The 20,483-nt window shown below is 40.4% G+C and overlaps 1 protein-coding gene across 7 annotated transcripts in view; it reads left to right on the top strand.

Moving 5' to 3' along the window:
* The window catches only part of PCDH17 (protocadherin 17), a 312,742-nt gene that overhangs the window by 211,767 nt on the left and 80,492 nt on the right, over nucleotides 1-20,483 (top strand). The window contains exon 5 of one of the 7 annotated variants that reach the window (XM_073614236.1): nucleotides 3,402-3,511. The exons of the other annotated variants lie outside the window; for them this stretch is intronic. Within the exon in view, the coding sequence (XP_073470337.1) occupies nucleotides 3,402-3,478 (77 nt within the window). The 3' untranslated portion in view covers nucleotides 3,479-3,511. Of the gene's footprint in view, nucleotides 1-3,401; nucleotides 3,512-20,483 lie in introns of those variants that run through there. 7 annotated transcript variants of the gene reach the window in all.

The raw sequence follows: 20,483 nt of genomic DNA on the forward strand, positions 1-20,483 counted from the left end.
CAAGTGAGAGAACTTGTGACTTTTCCCAATTGATTCTGAGTCCTGAGAAAGAACCAAAGTGTTCAATTGTTTGTAGGGCTTCAGCTAATGAGGGGTCTGAATCTGCTAGATATAGTAATGTGTCATTTGCGTACATGCTTATTTTTTCTTCTAGGTTGCCCATGCGTAGGCCCTGTATCAATGGATTGCATCTGATGGATATTGCTAGGGGTTCTGTGGCTAAGGCATACAGTAGGGGGGAGAGAGGGCATCCCTGCCTGGTGCCTCTGGAGAGTTCAAAGGTATCCGACTGCCATCCATTGGCCGTCACCCTGGTCACTGGGGCCTGGTACAGCAAGCGGGTCCACCTAAGAAATTTGGAGCCGAAGCCGTATTGTGCCAGGAATTTCCATAGGTAGTTCCACTCTACTGAATCGAATGCCTTAGGACACTAATAGATGGCACTGATGGGCAGCACTGATGATGAGGTACTGACAGGTGTTACTGCTGGGCACTGATTGGCACTGTGATGGGCACTGTGGTGGGCTCTGATTGGCACTGTTGTGGGCACTGAGAGACTTTATTGAAGGGGCACTGACTGGCAGCTGTTGGGCACTGATTGGCAGCTTATTGGCACATATGATGGGGGCTGTGCTGATAATCGATGTGCTGATTATCAGCACAGACCCCTCCTCTGACAGGGAGAGCTACTGATTGGCTCTCCCTGACAGCGCGACTCGATGAATGCCGTTTACTGGCATTTCCTGGTTCACACGATTGGTCACAGCTGTCAGAGGCTTCTTACCAAGATTGGAGATGCGCGCCAGCATGTTATCCTCCCGGACGTCATATGATGCCCAGTCAGGAGAACAGAACCACTTCCCGGCCGTCAATCTGCTATAGGCTGGGCGGGAAGTGGCTAAACATTCCCCTAATGCTAGCCATACACCTATCGAAAAATCGTTTGAACGAGTTTTTGAAAAACAAACACATGGTCGTGAGAGCAAATGATAATTTGATCAAACGTAATTTGATCAATAAATCGTTCAACTGACATAAATGAATCGATTTTTCGTTTGTTTTGTCACATAAGCCCAGTGCAAACTGTTCGGGCGAGAAACACATTAATCTTTCAATTTATCGTCCGTTCAGCCAAAGTTTTCCAAACTTTTCTTTCAATTTTTTGGCTCAAAAAAGTCACAACTGATTTTCGATTCATGCCCATTAACTAGATGATAAACGAACAAACTGTCCAAATGAAAGATTTTCAAATTATTTTTCGTTTAGTGTATGGCCACCATAAGACTATTCCCATCTCTCCAACTAAGCCTGTAGGGTGAAACACATTAGAGGGGCAGGTTCTTAAGTGGAGATTTAAATGTGTACTGTTTGGCTGAGTTAAGTTGAAGTAAATCACATCATCGGAGTGCAACCGGGTTTCTGTGTTCATGTACTGAGTGGGAAAGGGCTCCTGAGCATGCCCACAGCAAGGGACAGCACAGGGAATGGGAGCAATAAATTGATGCAAAATAAATATATGAGTTGAGTAATTAGTTCAGCAGCCTGGTCCGGTTTTTGAAGATACTGCAGACAGGCTGCAATACAGCCATTATGAGGAACGTTGGTATAAAAGGATTCCACATCCATGGTTAAAAGGATGATTCCTTGGTACAGGCCAATGGCAGATAGTTTGTTTATGAGATTGGTAATGTTTGAACATAGCTGGGTGTTTCATGGACCAGGATTTTTTTTATTTTTTTCCATGCATTCTAAGAATTTTCAGTGGGCATACTATCACCTGTGACTACGGGTCTGCCTTGGGTGCCCCTCTTTATGGATTCTGGGAAGCATGTAAAAACATTCCACTTTTGATTCAATAGGTATTCTACTGTATTAGTCATTGATATATTAAATACTGCCATTGCCCAGCTCCCAGCCTATGCAGCTTACTCACATGATATCCAGAGATCATATGATCTAAGCTGCATAGGCTGGGAGCTGGGCAATGGCAGTATTTAATATATGATAAGAAAGAGTTGCTTTTGGGGGGATAAAATGGACCCTTTTAATTCCTAAGTATAGGTCTGCTTTAAAGCTGAACTCCAGGAAACTTAAAAAAATCTCTCTTGCAGTGGGGATGCACTTGCACCGCAAGGGTTAACTGCACATGTATGTCTAGAGGATTTGTAAAAACAGATATGCTTACCTATATGCTCCTACTGGTCCCAGCAACCTCTTCTCCCCATGCTTTGGTAGTCTAAGGTCCTCTGACATCATTAAGACCAATGCATGGTGCATAGCCCTACATTGGACATTAGGGAGTGTCCTCTGCCAGAGCATGGGGGGGGGGAGCTCCAACTCCCAAGGATGCAGAGGAATGGAAATATGCTTTTACTGCCCCCACTAAAAGACTAAAAGAGCCGGTAACTCTTGCAGTGCAGGTACAGCCTCACTGTAAGGGAGATCTTTTAGGTGTCCTGGAGTGGTGCTTTAAGAATGTTATTGTATAGTTTAATTGTTGGTTTGAATCCAGCTGTAAGGCAGAGTGCTTTTATTATTTATTTTTCTAATCATATATTTTGACTATCATGTGTTCTTTTGTCTTCCTCTTATGTCAACTCTACACCCTTCACTTGATATCTTTGTACTGAATTAGTAGGCGTGAAAATAAGGTCTAATTTTACATCCCTCTTCAGATCAACATAATAAATAATTGGTCAAATGTCATGAGAGAATTAAATTAAAAGCGTGTGTAATCCCAGAAGAGGAGTCTGTTTAGCTTGCGTTTATTCCCAAAAGGAAACACTGAACCTTGAGATGTTTAGATGTTGCATAGAAGAGGTTATTTAAAGCATAATGCACAGGGGACAATACACAGCATCACACACAGAAAGCATTAGCAACTTGTTCAAGGATCCTGCACACATGTGTCAGGTGTATTCAGCCCATGTGTCACAATACTAGATTCATACAGGTTTGTGATGAGATAACCTGTTTTTGAATTGAAGATACTGTCATTTTACACCCCGTTTGGTTCGGTATCCTTGCAGTAATTTACAAGCTGGCAGGATTACTTTCAAGACAACCAATTTTCCAGACATACATCAAAAGCTGCAGAGCTAACAACACCCTGATCTGTGTCAGCTGTAAAAATCGTCCATCATGACTTCCCCAGGTAGAAGCCGGGTATTTATTGCTCTATCCTTCCAGAGAGTTATCTTTTTTATCAATAAATATGTTTTCGTGTAAGTAAATATTTATTGCAATAGGATGCTGAATATTATTGGTAAAATAAACCATTGTGGAGTACATACAGCATTCGTAAAAGAGAATGTTGACACTGGTTGGAAGCAAGCATCTTTCTCTACACACGTTCTTTGCTAAACATCCTAAATAAATTTGCTTTTATTTCTTCTTTGTAGATAATTCTGTACACCTGTATACAGGATACAATGGAAGTATATATTTGCTATCCCTGTTTGGAAAATACCTAATATGAATATCAGTCAAAGGTGTAGAAAAGGCACTCAGTAATGGTAATAAATACACATATATTCAATCAATCAATTAATTACCAATATGACAAGGTTTATTTATGGATCTTATGGATCCTGTGTTTTTGTTTTTTGCTTTGTTTTTGTTTTGTTTTTTTTTGGGGGGGGGGGTGGGTTTTTTTGTGTTTACCTTTGCTGTTGTCAGTTATGCAAAGAATAAATTTCAGGTTATCCAAAATTATGTACAATTAAGCCTAGGTTCCCATTTGAAATTAGGCTTCTTCATGTATGTTTTGTAATGTTATTTGAGTATTCTTTATGTGTGTCTGTACACATCTTTCAGGCATTTTCAAGCTTGAGTGTTTTTGTTTTAGCCAATGGAAAGCTGGCTACATGGAGAAGGAGTGGCAAGAAAGTGCCTCAAAAATTTGCATTTTGTGCATTTTTTAGGGGTTTTTCAAGCACTCAAGTTGAAGTCTATAGGAACCAGAATCCTCATTTTAATGTTGATGTACTTCTAGAAAAATGTTTCAAATCACTCACATGTGCAGCATGGGTTAAAGCAGATGTAGCAAATGTCAAGTCGCTTGTGTTCTGTACTGCAAGTCAATTTGCTCATCACTTTTCTTGTTTCCTAGGAAGTTCCAGTCCCTTTCCTTCAATTGTTTATTTGTTTTCTTCATGCTGTGTTTCTGTAGAAGCATTAATAACATGACCCCCAAACATCTAATTCAACTCTAGCTCTTCTCCTGAAGTGCTGCTGCATTTTAACAAATGTGTATTCTGATTTCTTGGGGCTTACTAAAAGAAAATGCAAGTAGAAAGTAAACACAATCTCACCCATGTTAAATGCTTACATACTATAGCTGTTTCCATTAGCAATGTGCATTGAACATTGAAACTAAGCACACTTTGTGCCTTATATGCAGGTATAATTGAGTGTAGATACTGCTCTCTGGTGGACACCCCATTAATCACTTTACACTGCGCACTGTATTTTGTTATTCATAAAGTTCAGGCTGTGGTGTGCTGTGGGTGTCAGTTGATTCATGATAGGTGAGAAGTCTGGTCATGTGATCACTGTCTTCCTCCTCCTGACCCTATTTCCATTCATTAAAATAAATAGGGTTTAGCTTGCTTTAAAATCCCAAAGCTAGCAAATCGTTGTATAGCACACTACTGCACTATGGCACTGTGCCTTTTTTTAGAGCAGTACTATGACTGAAGTAAGGCCAGTCACTGCATTATAAAGTACATTTCCAAGTAATGTATTTGTTTACATTTTGTATTAGGCCCCTTTCACACGGACGGACCGTCTATCCGTTTTTCTTCCATCCGTCGACGGACGACAATGCATTCCTATGGGCAAACGGATGACCATCCGTTACCATCAGTTAACCTCCGCTTCCGTTTTTATCCGTTTTTTTTAACGTACAAAGCTACGTCCAGATCCGTCAAAACGGATATTAACTGACGTTAACTGACAATGTCCGTCAACGTCCGATCAGTTAAGATCCGTTTTGAAGAAATAATTCAAAGTTCATAATTTGACAAATAAAAAAACAAAGTGAAAAAACCTTTATTTTAAAAGGGTTATGCAGAATAATAAAACTAAAACTGTTTTGAACATATCATGTGCTTTTGTGTCTTTTTATGCTATCAAAACACAATGAAATACCCAAATTAATGAATTAATAAATTAAAATTTGCACTGCATTATATATATATATATATATATATATATATATATATATATATATATATATATATATATATATATATATGTACTGCCATGAAACTTCTCCTGATGGAGATAGAAAGTAGTCGGCAAATTGTTCACGCATGGCAGTGTAGGATGGGTGGAGCAAGGCTTTCTAGGTAATTTCCTTAAATGCAAAGAAATTGCTGTAAATGGATGAAAACGGATACAAAAACGGATGAAAAAACGGATGTAAACGTGTACATTAACGGATGAAGACGGATATTAACGGAACGGAAGACGGATGAAAACGGAGATGAACGGAACGGATGACGGATGAAGATGGATGAAGCAACGGATAAGAACTGATACGTTTTTAACGTGGCTAAACTGATGGTGCCCGTGTGAAAGGGGCCTTAGGCCTAATGTACACTGCTGCTGGTAAACGGACATTTAGGAGCAGTTGGGCATTTTTTTCAACTGCTTCTGAACTCTCCTCTATGTTATCTTATCAGTACATGTACACAGGTTCGTTTCTAGGCAGTTGAGTTTAGAGGCTTTTTTTGGAACACAAAAAAATGGCTTCAGAAGCTGTGTTTAGAGGCATTTCAAGTGCCAAGTGCTTCTAAAAGCGTCTAAACGCGGTAACTCGAATTTAGCCCCATTTCGTTTACAGGCATTTTTAATTTCTGGCTATTTTGAAAAAAAAAAACAATTTTTTTTCAAACGCTTCTAAATGCAAACGTGGCAAAACACCGCTAAACGCGGCATGTAAACGTGGCAAAACGGATGTTTTAATCGTGGGTTACTGTCTGTCAAGTTAAATCGTTCAGGAGAGGTTGTAAAAACATACCGTGTACATGAAGCCTTAAAAAAAAAAAAAAATATATATATATATATATATATATATATATATATATATATATTTATTATTATTTATTTATTTATTTCAGGTACTTATATAGCGCCGTCAATTTACGCAGCGCTTTACATATATATATTATACATTCACATCAGTCCCTATACCCTCAAGGAGCTTACAATCTAAGGTCCCTAACTCACATTCATACCTATACTAGGGCCAATTTAGACAGGATCCAATTAACCTACCAGCATGTCTTTGGAGTATATATATACACATATATTTTGTATATAATGCTAGACTACAAAATGTTGAGATTGCATATATTTGTAAGCGCAGTGAAAGCAACATTGGAAGTTGTTATTGTAGTGTCAAATGTTTTTTCCATCAAAATCACACCCATATCTCTGAGCCCCAGTGCAAATTAAAGCTTTATGGTGATGATCACAAGTACTGCCTTTCACAGCATGAATTCTGGCAAACTAGAATTATCAGGATTAAAACATGAATGTATAAATAAATAATAATTGAATAATCTATGAATCTTATATATATATATAATATAGATACATATAGTATATGTATCTATATATATATATATATATATATATATATATATATATATATATATATAATATTAAAATTAGTACAGTTTTTGTTAAACATCTTCTAACGTTAGATGTATTTAAATACATTTTATTACCAAATTGAATCCTATTATTATATACTGACTTTTATTTTTATTCCAAAGCTACCTGCTGCTGTCCTGATCCTCTGGTGCTTTGCTCAGAAGCATCTTTAGTTCTCTCAATGAACACTTAGTGCTTCCTAAGTGTTTTTAGAGAACTAAAACTCTATACCAGGAGAGACAACCTGGGGCCCTCCAGCTGTTGCAGAACTACTAGTTCCATTATGCCTCTGGGAGTAATTGTAACTGTCAGCCTTGCAATGCCTCATGGTAAATGTAGTTCGACAACAGCTGGAGGTCCCCAGGTTGCCTAACCCTTGCTCTATACCAATACCTCAGAAGCTTATCTCAGAGAAGTGCATGCCAGCATGGAGCAAAAACCAGGCATTGAGGAACAGTGGCAGCAGGCTAATTCTGTGATTCTTCCAGTAGCTGCAGCTCCCTCCTTATTTATAAGTCACCATGATAGCAAATTTTTCATAGGTTTGAAATGAGGCTTGTTGTGAAAGAAACATGGAGGATGCCCTTGCTAAGCTCTCTTTCTTAAAGTGGTTGTAAACCCAAGTCATGGAATTTGAGCAAAATACATAAATCTGTAGTGTTTACTTACCTCTCTCCAAAGCTCTAAGACCCCTTTCACACCGAGCCGCCTATAGCGTCGGCGTTAAAACACTGCTATTTTTAGCACCGTTTTGCCGTCGGATGTGCGGCGCATTTCGGCGCTTTTACCCCCCGCTAGCGGACGAGAAAGGGTTAAAACCGCCCGCAATGCGCCGCAATAGTGGCGTTTTGCCGGCGGTATCCCAGCGCTGCCCCATTGATTTCAATGGGGAGCAGCGGTGGAGGAGCGGTAAACACACCGCTGCTTCACCGCTCCAAAGAAGCTGCTGGCAGGACTTTTCCTGACGTCCTGCCAGCACACCGTTCTGGTGTGAAAGCCCTCGGGCTTTCACACTGGAAACAATGGAGCAGCTGTTTGAGGGCGGATTGCAGGCGCTATTTTTAACGCCTGCAAAACGCTCTCTGTGTGAAAGGGGTCTAAGTGTCGCTTCTCTCTGGTGCTTCGTTTCTGTGTTATCAGCATGAGTCACTTCTGAGAAGTTTCTCGACACAAGAGATACATTTGTGTTGGGAGGGGGGGTGTGCTCTGATCCAAGCTTGTCAATTCAGAACACTGTTCTTCTGCTGTGTGTGGAGGGGGGCCCTTTCTCCAATCAGCTCCCACACAGTGCAGCTATAGCCTTTCCACCCTTCCCTATGTGCTGCTGACAGATGAAGAAAATTTAACATGATCTGAAATTTGGAAGGGGTGTAAAGAGGAGAAGACAGCAGATTAACATGTAAAACTTATGTAGGGAGATTTGTTTCAGCTCTGTGTATCATCTGAGGCTGTTCACTTCACTGGATATATGTGAGGGTTTACATCCACTTTAAGGTGCTGGTTACTACTTCTTGGAATCACTGACCCTTAAATAAGTATGCAGGAAAGGACTTTTGACACATCTCCAACTTTCTTATATGCATTTGCGCACTGATACCATGTCTAGCACAAGTTTTTTTCTTTTTTTTAGCTAGTGACTCAGTTAAAGGTCACCCGCAAACAATACCCCCTAAGTGCGTCAATAATAATAATAATAATAAAAGAACTGGGGGGTTGATTTACTAAAGGCAAAGCAACTTTGCACTACAAGTGCACTTGAAAGTGCAGTCGCTGTAGATCCGAGGGGGACATGCAATGAAAATAAAAAACAGCATTTTAGCTTTTACATGATTGGATGATGCTTCCCCTCATTTCAGATCGTCCCCTCAGATCTACAGCGACTGCACTTCCAAGTGCACTTTCAAGTGCACTTGCAGTGCAATTGTAATGCAAAGTGGATTTGCCTTTAGTAAATCAACCCCTAAGATACAAGCCCCTTTTGCTAACCTGAATCTGTGGTCATGTGATGCTCTGGGTCATGAGTCGTGTATGTTCTAGATTGCAGAGTGGGATAATCTTTCTTTGGGTGCCCATTTTACTATCTAGGCTGCCCAGTAGGGATGTCCCCTCAGGCTCCAGAAAACTGCAGCAGTGCTGTGAAGTCACAATGAGGGGCCCGGATAGGGGCTTGCATGGGCTGCATCCCTAGATTTCTGGTTTCCCCTGTTGAAATACATACTGTGGTAAATCCCGTGATGATGATGGTGAGTTGCAAAATATTGTAAAAAAGGCGGTGAGTGGTTGGGATGGTGGTCATTTCGATTTTGCCAAAAGATTGGGTTTAACCGAACTGAGCTATATCCTGAAAAACAGCTGCTTCTTTTCTGCCTCATGTATCAAAACAGTGTGGAAGAAGAGTGTTGCAAATATAAAGCAGCTAAATGTGTGAATGTTTTGTGAACACAGTTCCTTTTCTGACACTTGGGGCCCATTGCATGAAGTCATCAGCACATTTTGTGCTGTGTAATTTTGTGACGAGTTTAGCTTGGGATGCCCTCTTTTGTTAGACAGTTGTCCTGCTAAAAAAATATTTAATGTATGTTTCCTGCATTGAAAAGAGCATATCCCCAGCAGATTATCAAATGCATAAGACCATCGATCAGCATTTGTATTTCAGAATGTTCTGCAGAAAGGAAAGTAAAGTACAAATTTTACATACAGCCAAAAAAAAAAAATCATCTGAAACAAGTGTGGGGTAGCAGTGCGAGGAGCCGTTTCATTCTTAATAATTGTGGGGAGGGTGAAAAACAACAGATGTCGCAGTTGTAAAAAAAAAAGAGCACTGGTAGATAATGCACAGCTTTATCACAGAATTTTCAGTCGTTTTGTCTCTAGCTTTGCACGTCTGATGTGTTAATTTTAATTGTCTTATGTTTAATGTACTATACTTAAGGGATTCAATTATTGCTGTTAACCACGTCTGGACTTGTTGAATGATGATCTCCCTTTGAAAATTGTGACAGAAAGTTATTTTCTCTATAGTCTTTAGTCTTACAAAATATGTTTGATTTTGAGCCAGCATTTTTGTAACAAGTAAAACAAGATAACATTGTAAATTTTTTGAAATTATTTAACAATGGATAAACAAATTTTCCTGCCTTTAGAGCGTGGCCATGAATACTCAAGTAGATCATTTGTAATTTTCACTCGGTTATCACTGAGACATACATAAAGTTATAAATCTAGCTAACTTTCTGAACAAGTCTTTCCTTCATTTTCCAGCATCCTGAAAGATTTCTACCACCAATAGAATTTGGTTGAGAACAGGAAGCTGATGCAGTAATTTGTCTCCGTAAAATGTAATATATGCCATGCTGTACTGGCTTATTACATTAATAATTTGGATAAAACACCTCATCCCGTACAGTGTTAAGTGTAGTGATCTTACTGCTTGATCGTATTTTTGCAACGTGTTATATAGCAATAATTCTGTGACCCAGATGTTTAGCTGAAATGTACTAGTCTGCTCTTCTCTAGCGCTGGCAGGTCCTCACTCACTTCTGCTGCTTTGTCACTTCCAACTTTTCTTTTACTGGTCACTGATGGTGTAACTCCTGCAGATGCCCCCTGGAGTTACATTGTGCCAGCCGCTGGCTCCATTTTTGGCATCTTACAGTTACTAGAAACGAGGCAGAAGTTTACACTGCAGTGTACATGCACTGTATACATTCAATTTAAAAAGGTAGAAGACTAGGAAAGAGTTTTTGGTAGAAGAAACATGCAGAGACGCTTCTGCCATGAAAATCCACTGTCTAGCAATTTTCTATTTAGGCCCCTTTCACACTTGTGCGGCTTTTCCTGGGGTTTTGTACATCAGAGTTGCATGACAAATCGTACCCTATGATTCCCAATGATAACCTTTTATATCTGTGAGACTACAAGTCGCACCGTCTTCAAAGTAGTCCTTGTACTACTTTGGTCCAACTTTGATTTTGTTTTACTACTTCCAGCCCTGTACACCAGCTGTATCAATTTTTACATCCGGCGATGGGCTTTCATGTAAAAGTGATCTGAGTGTCTTTACAACCACCCAACCACTTTTACAGGGCTTAAAAGGGGGGCCACTCACTACTGTTCTCAGGCTCTCCTTTTCCGCTGGGGAGTCCAGGATCTCTGCTGACACCAGCTGTGATTGTACACAGTGGGAGTTTGTCAGCAAGTCCTGGCCAATGATTCATATCCGGGACCTGATGATCAGCTGTGTCCATCACAGCCCAGAGCCCTGTGTTGACAATCAACACAGGACCCTGTACAAAGGGAACGAGCTCTCCGAGGGATAAGCAGGGATTAAAAAAAAAAAAAAAAAGATCTGTTAGTAAAATGAGCATAAAGTACACATATTAAACATAGTTAGGCACATATTTAACCCCCATATCGCCCCAGATGTTACTTCTTCCCAGTCAGTGTCATTAGTACAGTGACAGTGTATAGTATTATCACTGATCACTGTATTAGTGTCACTAGTAATGTGAGTGGCAGTTAGTCAGTTCCCTCCAAGAATCAGTTAGCGTCAGATTGTCCCCCACACTATCGCATTTCCCTTATAAGCTGTTGTTCAATGCCATTAGTAGTATAAAAAAAACATATATTTATATATATATATATATATATATATATATATATATATATACACACAATAGTTTGTAGACACTATAACTTTCATGCAAACCAATCAATATACACTTATTGGAATTTTTTATTTTTACCAAAGACGTAGCAGAATACATTTTGGCCAAAATTTATGATCACATTTTATTTTCTTTTTTTTTTATTGAATATGTTTTTATAGCAGAAAGTAAAACATTTTTGTAAATTTTCTGCCATTCATATATGTGCGACTTCAAGTCGCACCGACTTCAAAGTAGTCCTTGTACTATACTATATTAGTAATTTATATTGCAAAAAATGAAAAACCCAGTGGCGATCAAGTACCACCAAAATAAATCTATATTTGTGTAAAAAAATGATATACGTTTTGGTTGGGTACAGCGAAAATTACCAGTTAAAGTAGTGCAGTGCTAAATAGCAAAAAATGGCCTGGTCATGAAGAGGGTAAAACCTTCCGGAGCTATAGCTGGGCTGATGGAAGTTTAAGAGAAGAAAAAAGAAAAAGAGAGGATGTCTCTAACAAGTTTTTCTATCAGTTTATTCCACTTATTCCACATCCAAGAAGACTAACAGTTTGAAACAGTACAGCAAGCAAATTATTTTAATTGGATGGAATGAATGATTTGCTTGAATGCAGCTATTTAATACAAGGTGATGCTTATTTTGCAATTTCACATAGTTTAAAGTAATAACCATACAAGACGTTTCATCAATGTGGCATCTCACTAATTTGACACTAGGAAAGATAGCACAGCAATCAGAGCATTCAATTGCATATTGCTCCTATAAAATGTACACTGCATTTGCTAATTCTGGATGATGTCACACTTGAAAATAAGGTAATTATCACTTTTTGTGATGTATATTGTGGTCTCAGAACACTTCTGGTTTTAGATCAGCTTTTTGGTGAACCTAGATATTTTACACTATTTAAACTGCTACTTAACCCAGGGGCCTGCATTCGCTATATCTGGTCTCCCAGAGTACACAGAACATGGTAATGCAATTATTGTAGTAATAAATAGAAACTGCTAAATACCTTTTCTCATCAGCAGTATATAGCAGTCTTGTGACTTCTATCAGTGTCTGGCCGAGCACTGGTAAAAGCTTGTAGGAGGAGCTTGCATTCGCCTATGACTATCCTATGGGGCTGCAGGACCCCTGACCCTCTCTCTGGACAGTGCTGATCACATGCACCCTCCCCAAAAAAACTCTCTAGCAGTACACACCAAAACCACTCCCATACCAGCTAAAAATGTAGTTACCCACTAATTGAAGTTTTCTTTATTGATTTGAATTCATGTTTTTCCTTCCTGACCCAGAAATATTGAACAGTGTTGGTAACTGGAGAAAACCCTGGATGCTTTCTTGCACCCTCGCTTAAAAGTCACAGATGTTCTGCTTATTTCCAGTTCAGCAGACACAAATTGCATATATAACATTTAAAGCTTCAGTTGCTTAGATTTCTTTCCTGGGCTGATAAAAATACATTCAATTTTAAAGAGCAAACAGACCAAAAGATAGGTTGTCTTTGCTGCTCAGACTTAAAGCTCTTACTAATTTGGAATATATCAATCAAATACATATTTTCTTCTTTTTTTAACATCCAAGTACCTTAACATCATTGTGCACTGAGCAGAAAAAAAAAAAAAACTTATATTTTATATTGCAACATAAATAGCTTCTCTGGGGTGCTGCTCATGTGTATCAACTTCTGATTGCAGATAAATCAAATATAAACTACAGAATTCCAGTTTAACTCCACTGCCTCCAAAAGATTTTAATGCATTATACTATGAGCCGGGAAATGTTTTTTCTGTCTTTCCCAGCTTTTGTGCTCTAACTTGATAAATAATAGCACAGTGATTTATAATGCCATGTGCCATTTATTTATACACATGTGATCATGTGATTATATTGTAAAATGAAGAGACACTCTCTCTATATAATATAGCATATATATAGCATCTATAATAATATAGCATATACAATTGTGACACAAGTCATATTTTAATTAAATGTTATTAAGAATTACCTTTTCTTTTCAATCTGCAGTGCTGTAATTTTCTGTAAAATGCAATGCAATATGGCTACCTGGAGGTGTTCTGTACACAGAATGTGAACAGAACGCCCCCCAGATATGTAATTTCCTGCTTGTGCGATTGGCTCATTGATTTTCCCAAAGGTCTGCATTACGAAACAAGTCAGATTTCAGGCATCCCCTGCAACCAACGTAAAATTTTTGATGTGATACTTCCAATAGAAAATCACATCTAAAGGAATGCAGACCCTGCAAGTTTCCTCATTAGAGCCCTGCAGGTGCAGAAGCTGGTTAATAATTATGAAATCACTCTCATTAGACTCACGGTGCACATGGGCACAGAGAAACACACAGGTTTTTTTTCAACAAAAGGTAACAATCTGCAGCAAAGTGTGTTATAAATCCTTGCAATGTACATTGATCACCCAGAGGGGAATGTTTTTTTCTCAACAAAAGTGGAGTTACTCTTTAAGTATGTTAAACTACACAGGAGGCATTGGAATATTTTTTTGTTTACAAACGTTTTTTATTTTATTTTTTTTTTTTGAAGAAGGTAAAATAAAAAGAGAAACAAAACAAAGTCATACAGTCATGTAACATCGTACATTATATAAATGAAATCAAAAGAATGATATAAAAAAGTGAAATAAAGAATAATCCGAAGCATACAGTAAAAAAATACCATAGATGGGGTACATACAAAGGTATCAAGCCATTAAGACATATCAGCAACCTTGAATTGCAATTAGTCCTGCGTTAACAAAATGTGCCTATGGGTTTTCCAGGCATCCCATTTGCAGTCGAACAGATGCAACTTATCTTGCAGGGTATACAAGATCCTTTCCATTATCATCACAACATCAATTCTGTTTAGTATGGAGGAAAGAGGAACTACAGGGGCTTTCCAATGGAGAGCAATGGCCCATAGAGTGGATACACAAATAGTATGTATGGGGCATTCATCTTTGCGGAGGATACCTGGGATTGTTGACCCCAGTAAACACATTGGGATCGTGAGCTGCAAAGGGGTTCCAGTTATTGCCGAAGCCACGGTGGTCACTTTTCCCCAAACCGAGGCAAGCAGCGCACAGTCCCAAAAAATGTGTCTGAATGTGCCTGACTGATGGCAGCCTCTAAAGCACAATCCAGACGCTCCTGGGAACATGACCTGGAGTCTGGAAGGAGTGTAATACCACCTGGTCATTACCTTGTAGGCCGTTTCTCTGGGGCAAACTGTTCATCACAGTCAGCCTCCCATTTATTTCTATATAGAGCATCACCTGAAAAATATGAAGCCAATGCTGTTTTATAGAGGGTTGAAATAAGACCTTTACCTCTAGGGGCATCACGGCAGATCTGTTCAAAGGACGTGGGGAGGGAGGAAGGAGTAAGGTTATAATGGGTTATATAGAAATGCCTTATCTGTATGAAGTGAAAGTGTTCCCGAAGTGGAATTTGTTTTTGTACACAAAGCTGTTTGAATGTAGCGAATGTGTCTCCAATCTGAAGATCCGCTGATGACAGGGAATTGAATTTCCACCATACAAAACTTTCAGGATGATTAAACGCAGTAGCGAATAGTGGATCCCCAGGAAGGGATGAGCCAGGGGGGGCAGCTCAAATTTGACCCAGTGTACTTTTGAGTCTGGGATGTTCCACTGTGCTATCTGGGAAAAACGTGCAGCCAAGAAGTAGAACCAAAGGTGGGGAAGACCCAGGCCTCCAGTAGTCTGAGATTTATAAAGAATATGTTTGGAAAATCTGGGGCGTTTATTCTGCCAAATAAATTTGTTAATATCTTGTTGTAGCTTATCAATACGGAATTTAGGAATATTAATAGGGAGGGATCGGAATAGGAATAAGAGTTTCGGTAACAGGGTAATTTTAACTGCCATAACTCTCCCTAAAATTGATATTTGGTATGAACTCCAAATTTTAAGCAGGTTCCGCAATCTGGACAAACACGCAGGATAGTTAGCCTCATAAGTAGATGAGAATCGTGGTGTGATGTAGATGCCGAGGTAGGGAATTTTGTCATTTCACCATTGGAAAGGGAAAGATCTTCAAAGTGTTTCACACTGGGCAGAGGGGAGATTAACTGGAAGCGCGGCATACTTAGTTATGTTTACCGCTAGTCCAGATATAGAGGCAAATTTAGTTAGTATGGTAGACAAGTTGGGAAGGGAGATATGGGGTTGGGTCATAAAAATCATGATGTCATCTGCGTACATACAGAGCTTAAAGTGGGAAGATTCAAGGCAATAACCTGATATATCTGGGTGTTGTTTGATGGCGATTGCAAGGGGTTCCAATGCTAGGGCAAATAATAGGGGAGACAGAGGGCATCCCTGTCGGGTGCCTCTGCCCAGTGTGAAAAAGTCTGAATTGCACCCAGGCAATTTAATACTTGTTTTGGGTTGATAATATAGTGCCTATATAGCATGTAAGAGTTTATCTTTAAAGCCCATTTGTTGAAGGACTGAAAATAAATAAGGCCAGAGAACACTATCAAATACCTTACTGAGGTCAAGGCTCAGTAGTAGAACATGTTTTTTGTGTAGGTTAGCATCTTGAAGAACGTTAAGGGCCGAGCGAATGTTGTCTGTGATAAATCTATTTGGGATGAAGCCCGACTGGTCAGAAGAGGTTAGGGTTTCAATAATATTGGCCAATCTATCAGCAAGGGCACGACTGAAAATTTTGAGGTCATTATTAATGACTGATATCGGACTGTAGTTTTGTGGGAGAGAATGGTCCTTAAGGGGTTTTGGTAAAAGCGACATATTGGCCAAGGTCAGCTCATTTGGAAAACGCTCTCCATCTAGGATTTTGTTAAACAGGGCGGTTAAATGTGGGGTCAAAACATGAGCATAGTGCTTGTAGTAACTGGCAGTGTACCCATCCGGACCCGGGGCGACCGATCTTTTAACGGATTTAATTACGTTAAGAAGCTCCTCTTCTGTAAAAGAATGTTTTGAGGTGCTTCTGTCTAATTGAGGGTGAGCTACAAGGTTGAAATCGCCACCAACATACATATTTGGTGAAGGATATTGTTCTAAGGTTTTAAAAAAGGTCGCACAGAAGGTGGCTTGTGCTACATTGGGTGCATACACACTTGCAATTGTTATTTCCCGTCCAACTAAGTTCCCCTTGATTATAAGAAAATGACTATCAGGATCTCTATAGACTTGTTGTACCTGTAGCAGGACAATTTTGGCTCCCAGTTTTTTGTAGGCCGCAGTGAGACGGCGAACAAATAATAGCAGTCCATGTTTTCATCTGGAGCCTAAAGGCAGGCCCCTTCAATGAACCTGGAGGTAGTTTCAATACACCTCTTAGCACCGTTTTTCCCCCTTTTCTTTCTATAGAATTTTCTGTCCATTAATAAAACAACAAAAAAACGCAAAAAATATTCCTGGTACGATGTATGGGAAGTCTAGAGCCTCGGAGACATCCGAAAAAATCCAGCATCAGCTCAGGGAGGGCGTGTTCCATGAATTGAAAAGTCTGGATAGATATCCTACCAGGAAGTAGTGTGCAGTGGACAGGATGGAAAAAAAAAAAAACTATACAGAGGGACTTCCAAAAAAGGGCACTAGCTGGCAATCTATCCATAGAAAGCATCAGACAGTGTTAAATACAGATAGATGGTGTAGAGAGAGTTCGCTCCCAGGTAAAGTGGTCAAAATACACTCAATGGAGGTTAGGACCAAAATCCTGATGGGCACGTTACGTCTTGGAGAGGGTGTGTGCCAGATTGGTGTTGGTCTGGGATTGGCAGGTGGACGACGGAGGGCATCCGGATCCAATAGGCCCAATTTTACTAAAAGTTCTTGTCCCTCCAAAAGTGTTGTAGCTGTATATGTAGTACCGTTATGGGGGACAGAGGCAGTGGAATCTTTAGAGAAAACCTGAGCTAACACATTTTGTAGCTAGACCAGTACATAACTCCAATGCTTAAGAAAACTTGAAAAATGCTACGGTGTACCCATACCACCAACAGTCATAATAAATTATGAAACTATAACCGTCAAAACTCCTGCTGACTTCCAATGTTCTTAAAATAAACATCAATTTCTTTTTGTTTATTGGTTGAGGAAATGTGATACTAGCAGCCAACCTGTCTTGAAAATCTGATGACAAATTGTGAATAGGTTTTATTATGGGATTAGGCCTATTGGCACATCTCTGCTTTTAAATGCAAGTTCTGCTTGAAAGGCTGTACGATCATTGGGCCTTGCATTGTGGAATACTGCAGGGTAGTGGTGTTTAGAGGCTGATTAACTAAAGATGTTTATAATCTTTACACAATAAATTGTGTAAATATTAACTTTATATATTCAATAATGTAAAAAGCACATTTCTGTTTACTTCTTTCATATGTGCATGATTGGATAACTTAAAGTGGTTGTAAACCCTTACAATCCACTTTTTACTACGGGTAAGCCTATAATAAGGCTCACCTTTAGCTACCTCGGATATCTCCTATACCTGCACGGTTTAGGAGATATCCCTTGTATCAGCATGTGTCAACGTCATCGACACATACCCACTGAAGCAATGGCTGGTTCGTGTCGTTGCTTCAGCTAGTGTGCCGTTACCAGCAGCTCCTGCTCGCATGCGTGGGAGTGACTTCATCGCTGCTCCAGCCAATCACAGTGCCAGAGCCTGCAATACCCAGAAGTAACTCTGGGAGCGATGTTGCCGGCCGGAGCTGTGTACTGGGACCGCTGTGGTGGCTTCGATCTAAGGTGAGTATTTCATAATGAGCTAGTATGCTATGCATACTAGCTCATTATGCCATTGTCTTGCAGTTTTTTTGTTTTTTTTAGTGGGTGTACAACCACTTTAAGAGAATATTCACACAATTTATTGTGTGAAGATTCTCACCTCCTTTAGTAAATCAGCTCAATTAAACTCCACTATAAGAAAGTAGTATTTTTCAGTGATGATGTTCTGTGCCAAATAAACATGCAAAAATGATTCTGTCTTCTGAAGCTCCTAGTTTACTTGATTTATTTTTTTTTCTAGAGGTGTGCTGTAAATTAATATTGAGGTTCTAGTAGATCATTTGTCAGCCTAGTAAAGTGTTCTAGGACCCAGGTAGAGAGATTCCCTTCAGCCTCTTTGAGGTCTACTCACTAGCTTTTGCAGTATGTTGGTTGGTAGAGAGGTATTGCCCTGTTATCAGAGGCATATTGCCCCTAGTTGTTCAGATTTCCAAGTTCTAAGTTCCACTAAAATAAAAAAAAAAAAAACAGCCCAAGGGACAATGTTTAATCTCAATGAGATGTGTGCTTTGTGCTGCTGTGTCCTCCCTTTATTGAAATCTTCCTCCTCTGATGCCCACCGCCCATTGCCATAATTATTCAGTGCAACGGGGGTGGCTAAGATCAAGTGTAGTATCTGTTCTTATCAGTTTCCAGAGGAGGCGCTGTGCCACTCTCATAGGGGAGGGCCAGCAATTCCAATGGTGTTATAGTGCCTGGAAGGGCGGTTTCAGCAGGGACCATGCCGAGTTGCCCGACAGATACTGGGGACCGGCCAATGGTTGAGTCTGAGCCGTCTGGAAGGGTGCTCCTGGTGAGGATGGGTGCTGCATCTGGGTCTGGCCGGAGGGTCGGGTCCCTGGCCTTCTGGCCTAGATTGGGGTAGCTCTAGCTACGGACAGTTTTTCGGAACAGAACACTGGCTCCTCTCTAGCAGCGGAGGAGGAGCGGTTAGTAATTCCAAATGTAATTAGGAGGGAGTGATGGGAGCGACGGTGGAGCCTGATGGTAAAAGGCTCTCTGAGCTCCCTGAACTTCATGCCTTTCTGCCTGGAGTGGGGGCTGCTGTGGTCTGGGTCGTTGGTCAGGGTTGGTCTTGAAAGCCTATGGAGTATGTGCCCCTGGAGTGGCAGTCCAGGGGTGCCAAAAAATCACTGTGAGTGGCAGTCACTTTGATTTGAGGCACCACGGTCACTGCACCATAGAACACGCTTTTTTAGCACCTGCCTCTTGGGCCGGGCCTTTTGGCTGGGACCAGTGGAATTTTTTATTCCCAGCCGAAGGGCCTGGTCATTGTTTCACACAATGGCTCACTCTCCTCTTCACTTATTCCTTTCCCACTTTATTTTATTTATTAAGCCTATGTTTGTCACTTTTTGTATTTTTGTGTTTGTACACGTGTGATGAGTAGGGTAGCGGGTCCTCGGGCCAGCCCTGAAAGTCTTGGGAAGTGGTGGACATGGCCTTTTGGCTTAGTTCGCCCTCTCTCATGGGGTCTCCCTTTGGGGGAGCCTCACCTAGTACTTGGGTGGGTCTGTTTTGGCAGGCCCTCCAGAGAACGGGGTCCGTCTGGTTTCGGCCAGATGGACCAACTGTAAGTACCCTTGTCCCCGTCTGGAGCCTCGGGGGATTCAGGGAAAGGCACATTTGTGTACCCATTTGCTCTTTTTTGTGTTTCACTATTTATGTGTGTGCACATTTTTTTGGCACCGGGTGACGTTTGTTGGGTGTGTTATGCACACCATAGGCTTTAAAAAAAAGGGGGTTAATAGAACTAAGGAGCTGTGACAGGCACTCACTAAGAGTGCCTGAACATGCCCACCCTTTCCGCCCAGCTCCTCCATTCATAGAAGTCATTACTGCAGCTTCTATGAGTGAAACTCGATCAATGAGTGGAGAGGGAAGATCTCTCAATCATCTGCCCATCCTCCATTAGGAAAGAGCGGGCATAGTTGGACACTCTTGATGAGGGCCTGTCAAGCCCCCTTAGTTCTATTAGCCCCCACTGCACTTGAAGATAATGGCGGGGGGTGGGGGATTGGGCTTCGGAGGAGGAAGATTTTAGCAAAAGGAGGGTAAAGCAGCACAAGGACACATTTCACTAAAGGCAAGTAAAATCCCCTGTGCTGATTTTGTTTAGTTTTCTTGTTTTTTTAGGTAAACTTAGCCTTTAATTCCATGCCACACCCCTGAAATACACACCTTAGCTTTATGCTAAACAGTAGTATCACCAGGCTTGTGCTGCATTCTGTATATTCCTTACAGCGAGTGTTGGGTACCATAGATATCACCACTGTTACAAGGATCTCAAAACTAGTAATGCCGCGTACACATGGTCGAACTTTTCAGCTACAAAAGTCCGA

The sequence above is a fragment of the Aquarana catesbeiana genome, linkage group LG02 (genome assembly GCF_042186555.1).
Source record: "Aquarana catesbeiana isolate 2022-GZ linkage group LG02, ASM4218655v1, whole genome shotgun sequence".
In the NCBI taxonomy this organism is placed as follows: domain Eukaryota; kingdom Metazoa; phylum Chordata; class Amphibia; order Anura; family Ranidae; genus Aquarana; species Aquarana catesbeiana.